The sequence below is a fragment of the Pagrus pagrus genome, assembly GCF_965226575.1.
Source record: "Pagrus pagrus genome assembly, chromosome: 10".
NCBI classification, from domain to species: Eukaryota; Metazoa; Chordata; class Actinopteri; order Spariformes; family Sparidae; genus Pagrus; species Pagrus pagrus.
In genome coordinates this window covers 23,466,850-23,478,864 of record NC_140194.1, presented here as the reverse complement: position 1 = coordinate 23,478,864, position 12,015 = coordinate 23,466,850, and the positions used below count along the sequence as shown (strand labels likewise).

The window sequence follows — 12,015 nt, the reverse complement described above, 5'->3', positions numbered from 1 at the left end:
TTAATGTTTGAAACAAATTGCATTTGTAGAAGTGTAAGAACACTTACAGAAATTAACAAGTCCACTAAACAGTGGAGAGGTACTTTTATATGGCCACATTTATTTGACCATGGTTATTTTCTAGATTGTACATACAAAAATCTGATCATGTCATTAAATATGATGCAGATAAGCCTCAAGTTGTAATGGAGTATTTATGTAAACTCTAATATAATATACTAGCCTATATACTATCATAGTAATATACCTTGTGTTTAAATCTTAGTTTTAGCCTGGTTGGTCTGTTATCTAATGAGAATCAGGCCAGTTCATCAAGTAATGCATGGTCTACCCAAAACAATTTAGATTTTATTTTTTAGCCATTTTGATGACAAATTGAGGCAACGTTTTTTCAATTTACAGCCTATTTTTATGTAGAGGCCCTCAGCCAATCAGAAAACAGTTTACTGTGAGGCAGCTGAGAGCGTTGCCGCGGCAACATACCACAACGAAATGGACTCGTCCGTTGGGACTGAATTACAGAGGGCTTTAACATAAATACATTCACCGTTTATTCACCTACGGACAGGTAATAATGTTATTTTTTCGTGTCAGTGCAACAAGCTTAGCAGCCAGTCACGTTTACACCAACGTTTAGTAACGGAGAAGTTTCCAGGCAGGTGGAGAAGATGTTAACAAGTTAACGTTAATGTAACGAGTCGACAGGACGATTCAATACAAAATACTTTATACTAAGAGCGAGCTGATAACGTCTGAGAGCAATGCTAATTATAAGTAATATAATTACATGCATTTTAGTGAGATTAAAGTTAGCTTAGAAAATCTTTCTTTTAACAGTAACTCGTATAAACACTGGTAAAGAACGTAAACGTTAGCTATTCACCTTTTATCGTTCACATTAGCATCACCAACGTCTATGGTAACGGCGCAGCTAAATATTGTAAAATGGACACTTAATTAGCTCTGTTTATTAGCCTAGTTAATGACACACTCCTCTCTTCAATGTTCCCTTTTTTTGCAGGTTTGCTTCAAAACACATCAAAAATGACAACCCTTCAGGTTTCCACAAGGACAAAGAGGTCACCATTAACGAATTATAAAGTTGTTCTGAAGGAGGAGAAGCCAAGGAGGGTGAGGATATAATGCCATGCCTGCTTGTTTCTTCAAACAGAATTGGAAGTATCTACCCTGAAATATATCAGAATTTTCCCCATGAATTAACAGGGGGCCATTTTCCTGTGACCCACGTTTTGGACATCTTCCCATTCTTTGAAAGAAACTGCTTCAAATGACAGATTGCCAAATAATTATCTTGGCTTCTTTGAGAGAACACAAATCAATATTTGACTGCAGTGTTTCGTTGCAGTGACCTCAGCTTAGCAAGTTCTAGGCCTGTGTTCTCTTTGTAGATGAGAAGAAAATAAAGTACTTTGAACTTTAATCAAAAACAGATCCACATTAAACTGATTATCTGGTCAAGTTTGGTGATAACTCATTTTTATTCATAAAACAAGCCTTGTTCTGCTCATTTTCTTTGTGATAACAAAAGTGAAGTGCGATTATTAAAAACCTGTTATTATATGAGTGTCACGACTTTTTAAGGAAAAGTGTTTACTGGTGCTTTGTTGTCTCTGAATAATAGAGTATATAATGAATACACACATAACTGGCAGCTATTGCATATTGCATATACAATAACCCACTCTGCTACATTATTAATTTAGATTTTAAGCTAAAATCCTTCTCTGACCTAACCTTGAAATAGACTAAGTGCAGTTAGATGTTTCTTTGCTTCTGGTGCCCCGATAAAGAGGTGACAGAGGATTGTGTGTGAGGATATTAACCACCAAATGCTGCAGATAGTCCCCACTGAAGGGAGAGTATTAACTTTCTTTGAGCACATGAAATCAGCTCATGTAAATGTTCTTGACACGGGCGCCTGTGTATAAATGTCATAGCTGACGTTCTACAGCTCATTATTTTTTTTCTATTCCATCAGAGGTAACAGACTTGTTTGATGTGTTGCCTCATCACTGCTGAATTAAGATACAGGAAACAGGCTATCAGTGAAGTTAACATAATAGCCTGTGACACTGTGTTTGCAGGTGACTCCATCTGTTTACACCCAGGAGATGTTACAGTCTACAGAAGAGCGCCTGGCAAACACCAACGAGGTGAACCCGCCCCATATCCTGGAACTGTTTGACACGAGCAAGACAATAAATCACAAAGTAAATACCAGCCAATGTTGTTATACCTCGGCAGCTACAGAGAGAGCAACTAGAAAAAAGTGCTTGCAGATGGCACAGTGAAAGGTCACAGTAGGCACTAATAACTAGGTTGTACTGTACCTTTAAAGCTTTTGTATTGTTCCATACTTAGTTTAACAGTTGGCCAAGTCAGATATGAGCTCCTATGGGCTGAAATAATTTATAGATTAAGGGTAAAGCTTTCTATGAAGCCCATCTATAATGCAATTTAACACATTATGAACACAATGCATTATAATGCACAATAGCGCTGTATAATCGTAGCTATAAGCACTCATGAATAATAATCTTGTTGTACAACAATAATCATAACTCATTATGTCGCCAATGTCTATAATGTATTTAAAACATACTTGCATATAGTGCATATAATGCATTATAGTGTGCTGATACTTTTAAGCAATCAAATATATTCAGAATGATTTATAACAATAATCATATTATAACAATACTAACACATTATAAATTACTTTGTAATGACTTATTGTATCAATACTTTCAATTTCAAGGATCATGGTCTCTAAAATTGTCATAATTTTAATACAGTCTCATCATTTTATAACTCATTATAACATTATAATCACCGTTATAATGCATTATAATGTGATTATAAGTTACTGAAAGTGTGTGTTTTATGCAAAGTAATAAAATCCCTGTGTTACAGGCTGATGTAATACATTACAAGCTGGTGATAAGTCACTATAAGTGGTCATAGGTTGCTTAAGTAAAGTGCACAACATGATTAAGTCAGTGCAAGTAAAGCACACATTACACTGTGAAATGTGTTTATTTTATACTACTGTTATTATAGACATTGGAGAGATAATGAGTTATGATTATTGTTATAAAGAAGTATGACTATTCATCAGTGCTGACAACTACATAGACATGGGCTTTATAGACAGTGTTACCAAATACCTATCTAAAATCTAAATAAAATGAATGTGTTAGACTCATTGGAAGGATGGATGAGACCAGAATAAAGACAACAGCGCATTCAAATTTGAGATTATTTCATCATTAATCCCCTGCATGCAGAGCATGTGCTGTCTGCTAAGGTCATTTACATTGTACCAAAGCTGCTTCCCCTTAGTCAGCATGGAGGGCCTAATTGATGGGCAGAGGGCACCCAATGTGACTGAATGCTCTGTACAGTTAGACAGAATGTAACAGGGGGCTTGAAGCAAAATGTCATCAAGAGTTCATGAAGAACCTATACGATGAATAAATGCACTCTCATCATAATTAGGAGGACCCAATTTTTGCATCTCACCCTGTTCACATCTTTTGTCGAGTTGTCAAATATGCAAATGTGAATATGAGTAACCTCCACTGCCGGTGATAAGTGAGAGCAATGACCAGCAGGATCTTTTAAGGTCATTCTGAAAGCCGCAAAATTGTACATTTCATATAGTACAGTATTATCTTCACTCTGTGACTGGTAATGATGCAGTGATAAAGGAAAAATGAAAATAGCTCAAACTAAGTTAAAGAGGGCACATTTCCTCATATATATTATAGAAAAAAGGTTAAAGGAAAAGTTCAACATGCTTGCTGAGTCTTTGATGAGAAGATTGACACAAAGCTTGTGTCTGTTTGTTCAGCATTAGGCCAGTAGCCGGTTAGCTTAGCATAATATGAATGGGCAAACAGCTAGCTTGGCTATGTTGGAAGTTAACAACATACAACTACCAGTACCTCTATAGCTCACTGATTGCATCTTGTTTGTTTAATCTGTAAAACAAAACAAAGTTTCAAAATGTCAGCCTGTCATTTTAGAGGGACTCATGTGCCAGATTATTACTTCAACAGACTAAGAAAAGACAGGCTAGCTGTTTCCACCTGTCTTCCGCTCTTTATGCTAATCAAAGCTAACCAGCTACTGGCTATAGCTTTTTATTTAATGGACAGATAAGCGAGAAGTATTGACCTTTTCAACTAATTCTTGGTAAGAAAACAAATAAAGAGCTATTTCCAAAAATTTTGAGAAATTTAAAGAAGTTTAAGAAATACTTTGTGAGAGAAACAATAAGATTAATAAGTAGATGACTTGAAATAACCTGTAAATAATGCATGCATATAGTACTGTAGGTACAATGGAGTGTGTAAGGCTGTCCTCTGGGAATGCAATATTATTTACTTCATATGATTCAAGTGTGATAATGATTTATGCATAAGACATACTTTAATTGGCATTATTTTATACTCTTTGTCTGTGCATGCGTGTTTGTGCCAGTTGTCCTTGGTGGATACAGATCGGCCGCTTTTTCAGCCGTACCCATCTGAGCTGGTCTTCCAGAACTTCACTCCTGCACAGACCTACAAGTTACGTCTGCTTCTCCTCAACAATGACAAGGTGTGTGAATGGGTGATGAGTAAGTAATGTTACAGTCAAGAACAGCTGTGAAATGGAACAACAGGAACAGTTCAACTTATAGACTGGAGGAGAGGAGATTTGTCACTGTGCATTGTACAAGACACCATGGTAATGAATAAATAATCACTTCTGTCCATACCTGACTCTGTGTTTGTTGCTGTGTTAGGTGTGCAATTTTATTTTTTAAGTATGTGTGTTTTTTTCTCTCAAGGTTTCACGACATGTAAAGTTGGAGCTGCAGAACTCAGAGTATTTCCAAGTGGCCGGTCCAAAGGAGGCAGGTAGCAAGGTTGGACCAGGAATGTCAGCTACTTTCACTGTCTCCTTCAGCCCACAGGAGAACAAGGTACTGGACACAGAGGGGAGTCTGACTGCTCCATAGGATCATAAATCATAAATAGAAGGCTTGATTCAGGGTGCACAGTGAAGTATCAGGGTATTGTGCACTTAAGAGGCTGATGTAGAATTTAGATTTGAAGATTAGATGAAGCTGTAATCAGACCTGTAGGGAATCAGAGGATAGGATGTGGGTATGAATGTAGAATTAGAGAGATAACACTCCAAGTAAGCACTGGTACTGAAGACAGTAACACAGCAAAAATACATAGATTAAGTAGATAGTATGGAATCAATAACAGATTATACATTAAAATGGATGCACTTACTATGCATTCATATTTTGGGCCGGATCTACTAAGATCCCAAATTGCTTGTACTAATCTGCGTGGGCAATCTAGAAATTTGCGTTTGGGGTTGAACTGCGGTTTGCGGGCGATTTACTAAGAGTGATTGCGTTAATGACAACAGGGGCAAACGTGTTGGAGTGTTCCCTTATTCATCCCAAAAATGAGGGTGAAAAATGCATTCTCTGCATCTCCTTCCATTGTTTCAGCGACTCCTTCTTACAACAATAACGTCAGACGTGTGCGCAATTACGCATACAAACGGTTTGCACCTCCCTTTGAGACGTGTTAAATATAGACGCAGTTTCTATGAGCAAAATTGCTTTCAGGTTTGATAAATCACTTTGCGTGTGCTAAATTAATATATTTACATTTTCTCCACCCACAACACGCACAATTGCGTGTAAACACCCCATGTTGCATATTCATTGCTGCAAACGTACTAACTGAATGCAGACGCGCTATTTTGCACCTTTGACAGACGCAACCCTTTTTGCGCACTGTTTTGTCAGTTTGTATATTTTTTTGCGTGTGCAAGCAGTTTGCACACGTTTTAATACACGCAAACCTTTAGTAGATCCGGCCCTTAGTGCGCTAATCTCTAAGTCAGAGTCAGAAGGTTAAGGGTCAAGGACCAGGCATTAGGTTACATCAGTACATCCTTTCTTTGTCTCTTTTACTGATACTCTGGGTGAAAGTGAAACCTTAGAAGCAAAGGTCCACATGAAGTGTACCGTAGTTAAAGGTAACATAATCCATTGTGTGTTATGGCTGTTTTACAGTGGTCACCACACTCAGCTGTTTTTAGTCTTGTGAGTAACGTGGTTTTTGTGATGGCAGTCACAGAAACATCTAAAAAACTATTGAACGGATTGCCATGAAATCTCTTACTAATAATTTTGGTGATCCTCTGATGTTTCCTCTATCTCTCCACACCATGAGGTTCACATAAGTGTTTTTATGGAATTCTCTTATTATTGGACTGATTGTCATGGGATTTGAGACAGACATTCATCATTCCCAGAGAATGAACTGCAATAACTGCTATCCTTGGTATATTGGTCTAACGCCATAATCAGGTTGCAATTTTATTCTCTTCAAAACTTTGATTTATGACTTAACACTTGCAAAACTAATGACAGTTGCATTTTATGCTAAATAGCAAATGTTAGTATGCTAACATGCTAAACTAAGATGATGAAAAAGGGTAAAGCATTATACCTGCTAAAGCATCAGCATGCTAGCATTGTTAGCAGTGAGCATGCTAATGTTAGTAACCAGCTCAAAGCATCACTGTGCTTAAATACAGAGCTGTTAGTATGGTTGCGAATTCTTAAGTTTTGTTATTACAGGTTGTGGCTGCTGTGCTAAGTGATGTGCACCATCCAGGCTTTACCTTGAGGACAGAAGTGTGGCAACATTAAACAAATACATCATTGACATATATGGAACATGACTGTTTGACACATTTTTTTCCATTATGTCCATCTAGGACTACCAACACAGACTGGTTTTTGTGACAGAGAGAGAGCGGTTTGAGGTCCCAATCCGTGCCATCGGACCACGTGCTATTCTTGACTTTCGTGATGAGTTCCATCTGCCTGTCTGTCCAGTGAAAGCCTTTACAGAGAAGACTTACCTTGTCCGCAACATAGGAAACAGCAAGGCCAACTTCACGCTGCAAACACAGAGGTGAGAGTCAGTACAGGATAGGCTTAAGTCTACTGTAGTTTATTTATAAAAAAGTTTTAACTTATATTTATTGTTTGTTGGTATTTAACAAAGCAGTAATCAACATAAGAACACACAACAATTAGCAAGGCAATCTCATGCACAACCAAATCGTCTCACATCACATCTAGAGGTATATGGCATTGGGTATGGGGTGACAGAAGTACTGTAGGAGAGAAAAGAATGGGGAGAAGAGAAAAAAGAGAACTCATGGGGGTGACATGCTCAAAATATGCCCAGAAGGGAGTCCAGGTCATAAAAACATCCAGGTTTTCCATGGGAGCTGAATTCAAGTTTCTCTATAGAGAAAATAATAATAATAATAAAATAATAATATATATACAATGATTGTAAGAAGGCAGAAAGATAAGTTTCCAATTGAGCAAAATGACCTGTTTAGCCAAAAGAGTGGCGTATGCTATGTATGCTATCAGATTGAGGACGTGACAATGGACAGTCCGAGGGTAGAATCCTAAAGGTAGTCATAAGGGGGCAAGGTTCAAAGTGAAATTCAAAAACCTCTGAAAAACATTTGAAAATAGTCCCAATAAATCTGACAGTTAAGAGCATGACCTGAACCAATGAAAAATGTGACTGGCTCAAGTTTACAACGGAGGCAGGTGGGGCCAGTATTATGGGATATCTTTCCAAGTTTAGCCCTGGACCAATGAATGTGGTGAACTACCTTAAACTGAATAAGACGGTGCCTTTCCCTGAAACAGGAGGAGTGTATCCTACTTAGAAAAGAGTTCCATGTCTCCTCATCAAATTCTTCCCCCAGGTCCTTCTCCCACAGGAGGTGTTGGGTTCAGGAGGTTATTAATGATTCTGTATCTAACTGAAATTACACCCTTAGAAGCCTTATTAAGGTGCAGGATATCCTCCAGAGGGGTTCTTGTGGGCATATTAGGGAAGCCACATGTGTTTTTGTGTACAGAATCCCTAACTTGCAGACAGAAGAATAATTGAGATGAGGGTATCCTTAACTTTTCTTTCAGCTGGGCAAATGAGGGGCAAACATGCCATCATTATATAGCTGTGATAAAGATGATAGCCCTGATGTATGCCACACCCTAAAAGCTCCAACATTCATGTCTACTGTGTTTCAATGATTAAACCTATTATATTTTGCTGTTACGGTTATGAAATACCCAATAGATAAACTTGCATTTGTCAGTGTTTAAACATTGAATTCATACATTAATGCACCAACCCTGAATTGAACTTGACAGCAAACATTTTGCTCAGCAACCTCTTCAAGAACTACTTTACTGTACTTGGTGAGATATCCATCATTGAATTAACATACAATAATATCTTGATTTAATTTATATCAACAATTCTTCTGCCAGTTTCTAAATTGTGCCTTGGCTGTTATAAAACACTACATCTAAACGTTTGTTATTTATTCCATCCTGTTAAATTCTGTTTCTGTTTTTTTCCAGGCCTTTCTCAGTGACGCCCTTCTCTGGGACTCTTGATGTAGGCGAGAGCATGCAGGTGACTGTGGATTTCAACCCCATGACCACAGGAGAGCACAGCCAGAACCTGATTCTGCACTACAACACTGGTGAGACAAGTTCAGTCCCCCCGAAAACAAACAAAACTGCAAAACTGTAACAAAGCTAGTGACACAAATAATTAATAACTAGTAACTAAAAGGAAATAATGACCATAGCCTCTGATAGCTACTGTCAGTCATACAATAGAGTAATTTCTCAGTTTCTCAGAGCCGTAGTGAAATATTCATAGCTGTCCTAATCAGCATATTCAGAATTCTTTTTTAATCAAACGAGTGACCTTGTTACAGTGCGTTTCTCATCTGCTGTTATTTTTACATCTCAGCTTATTACAAAAAACTAACTTGTAGTATACTGTAAACGCCTCCGAGGAAGAGAGGCGAAGATACAAATAGATTGGAGTTGACTTCATCAAATTTTTGGTAAAGCACTAATGCAGTGAGATTTCAAACTATAAAAGAAGTGTACATTGTTTCAATTTATTGCCTGAAACACACATGCTACAAAACAAGCACACACACAGATGGGAGCAAAGATTCTCAGCAAAAATCTACAGGAAATAAGTTTGCATAATCAGCAGTGTCAAATGGGGTGGAACTAAAAGGATGAATGTGTTTACTATCATCACTGAGGTAAACACCATAATGAGATTCCCTTTCTGCAGCAATGGTGGCCCTGAAGCAGAACAGGACTGCTGAAGAGGGCCCACTGTCAGCCTGCACACGCACACACGCACGCACGCACGCACGCACACACACACACACACACACACACACACACACACACACTGATAATTTGATGATAATGGCTGGTAGACAGGCTTTCACTTTCATCTGATGAGAAGTCAGTTTGTTTCGTTCTGTACTTGAAATATTGTTCACATATGCAGCCCTTATCAATGTTTTCCATCCACAGACGTATTTGTAGCAGCTGAACATAAACAGATTTCCCAAGCTGGTCCAATTAACTGTGCATAGTCTCACTTCTATTGTCTTCTTTTAGCTTTTGATTTAAACCCAATATGTTGAGTATAGGACTGTATTTGCTTGTGTGAATATGGCTGGTTTTAGTTTCAGAATTATCCTTAAACCTTGGATGTAGCGGTTGAGTAGATACTAACAAAGTACTTTGAAGGCTGTGTTTGTGTGTGTGTTTGTGTCTGCCTGGGGCCATGAAGTCAAAGGTGACTTAAGTAATTCTAATCACAGGAGAATCTACAACATCCTTTGGGAATTGGGCTGTGACCATAGTGGGGATTTAGCCCATGATAGCTCTGGTGTATTGTATTTACTGCTCAATGCAGCTTTCCTCTGATGGCCTGTTATCAGTCCTCTCCTCTCCTCTCCTCTCCTCTCCTCTCCTCTCCTCTCGACTCTGATTTCTTCTTAAATTACATCTTAATGGGCATAGACTAACCCACCACTATCACTGCATATTTTGTTGTCTCTGCACCGTATAGTGCTGGATTTGAAAATTAGCCCCACCTTTTGCAAATCACTAGTCAAATCTTGATTATTTGCATAATGAAGCACACAAAATAGGTGACTCGTCCTGCTTATACAGTATTGTGACTGTCAGTATAATACTAGTTTATGTATCTCTTGTGAAAAGAAAGATTTTGCAGTAAAAGTTACCATCAGATGAATAACTTAACAAAACTGCTTCTTGTTTATTAGTTTATATTTGTTTATTTTGTTTGTTCCACTGAAGGGACTCATTTCAGCTCAGTGCAGTGAATCATTCACCCTGTTTTTTTTTTTTTATTCCTTTAGCATTTTATTTAATGTAATAACTATTGCTTGATAAATGCATGTTTTAATGGTGACTGATTGTACTATCTATGCTTCTAAATATGTGCTTTTGTGATGAATCTGCTCATTTGAGATAATCTTGTTAACAGGGTTTTTGAGTGATAGTCCCTCTAAAACTGTACTCTCGTTTTACACTCAGTGGTCACACGTTTTATTTTAGGTTAGCCTCGGTTGCACGCACAATTAGCCAGACTCCTTTACATCAAAGGCAAAGAGAAGAAGCTTTTGACTTTTCCTGTCGACACACATGGGGATCAATTAGAGGTAAGAGGGGGAAGTTGCTGGAAAACATCAGTGTGTTGAAAGAGATGATTTATCTGGGGCTTAGTCTGTTGATTTTTTAAATTTTTATTTGTGAAGCTCAACCCGTCTTGACCACCACACATGAATTCAGCAGATGTTACAGTTAAATTTTGTATGGTACACTGTAGTTTGTTATGATGGAAAAATAGCAATTAGAGTGTAATATCATATGTTCTCTCAGTTAAACATTGATAATAGTGAAGGGTTAAGATAAGGGTTGAATGCCTCAATCAGCCTTACTCCTGACCTAAGCTGGCCACATCAAAGTCTCCTCTAAAGCTAATTTCAGCTACACAGCGAGCACAGAGAGTTTCTCTAAGCAGGAAATCCCCATGGTGTTGACCAAATACATTAGAACAGCTGTGGACCAGAAAAAAGGATTTGAGTTCACTCTTGTTAGCTATGCATCACCTCTATGCATCACCTGGGTGGATACCCTACCCCACCCCCATTTCTGCTGTGAAGCACTGTGTGTTAAAATTCAGTAGCATGCTGACACAACAGTCATTCTGTTATCAGAAGGAGTCCCGAAACTCTACCACGCCAAAGTCACCTTGAAAAAACAACAACTGCCTGTTTATGATTGGATAATGGAGGATAAGAGCTGAACTGTCCAGATTCATATTAATTCATTTTGAGCTTATCATTTAATTTATTGTGATGCCATTTCCCCAGAGCAGGGAAAGACCTGATACAATATTTATGTATTGCCCTTTAATGATGATTGTTTTGAGTAAAAATCTTCGGGATCTATAGAAAATATCTGTCTGTGGATGAGTGTTTTGTTTTCCCTTTTTTGGTCACTGTAAAAATATTATTTTTTAGCTGTGTGTGTGTGTGTGTGTGTGTGTGTGGCTTTAAAGGAGCAGAGGTGCTGTGTGGCCACGTAAACAGGCAGGCCTGCTAGTAGCGGCGCTCAGCAGCATTAAGCTTTTATAATGGGGTGGCCAGCCCAGGTCCAGAACACCACTTACAGCCCATCAAGAGACTATCATTTTTAATTTAGCACCTTTCCCTGTCTCCCTCACGCTCATGTATGTTTCAGGTCAGCATGCTGCAGAAGGCTTTACTCTACTGAGGGGCCATTGGAGACCTGCCTGATGTAGCCTGTGTGTGCATTTGTGTGTGATTTGCATGTACACCACAGTACTTAACGCAGGTACACACTGCATGTCTATTTCTTATTGTCAGTTAAAAGCCAGTGCAGCTTTGAAAAATAATAGTTTGCTCAGCTTGCTTGTTTTCCATCATGGTGTGTTAGAAAAATACTTGTTCTGTCTTAAAAGTAAGTAGAGACTCTGTGCTGCTCCAGTAACCCTC

The 12,015-nt window shown here is 38.2% G+C and overlaps 1 protein-coding gene across 2 annotated transcripts in view; it reads left to right on the top strand.

The window, feature by feature from the left end:
• Nucleotides 1-463: 463 nt before the first annotated feature.
• hydin (HYDIN axonemal central pair apparatus protein) overlaps nt 464-12,015 on the top strand; it is a 77,817-nt gene continuing 66,265 nt past the window's right edge. For both annotated transcript variants that reach the window (XM_084363409.1, XM_084363408.1), the window contains exons 1-7: nt 464-568; nt 1,022-1,131; nt 2,106-2,231; nt 4,507-4,626; nt 4,859-4,993; nt 6,823-7,022; nt 8,507-8,631. In XM_084363409.1, the coding sequence (XP_084219535.1) occupies nt 1,045-1,131; nt 2,106-2,231; nt 4,507-4,626; nt 4,859-4,993; nt 6,823-7,022; nt 8,507-8,631 (793 nt within the window). In that variant the 5' untranslated portion in view covers nt 464-568; nt 1,022-1,044. The remainder of the gene's footprint in view (nt 569-1,021; nt 1,132-2,105; nt 2,232-4,506; nt 4,627-4,858; nt 4,994-6,822; nt 7,023-8,506; nt 8,632-12,015) is intronic.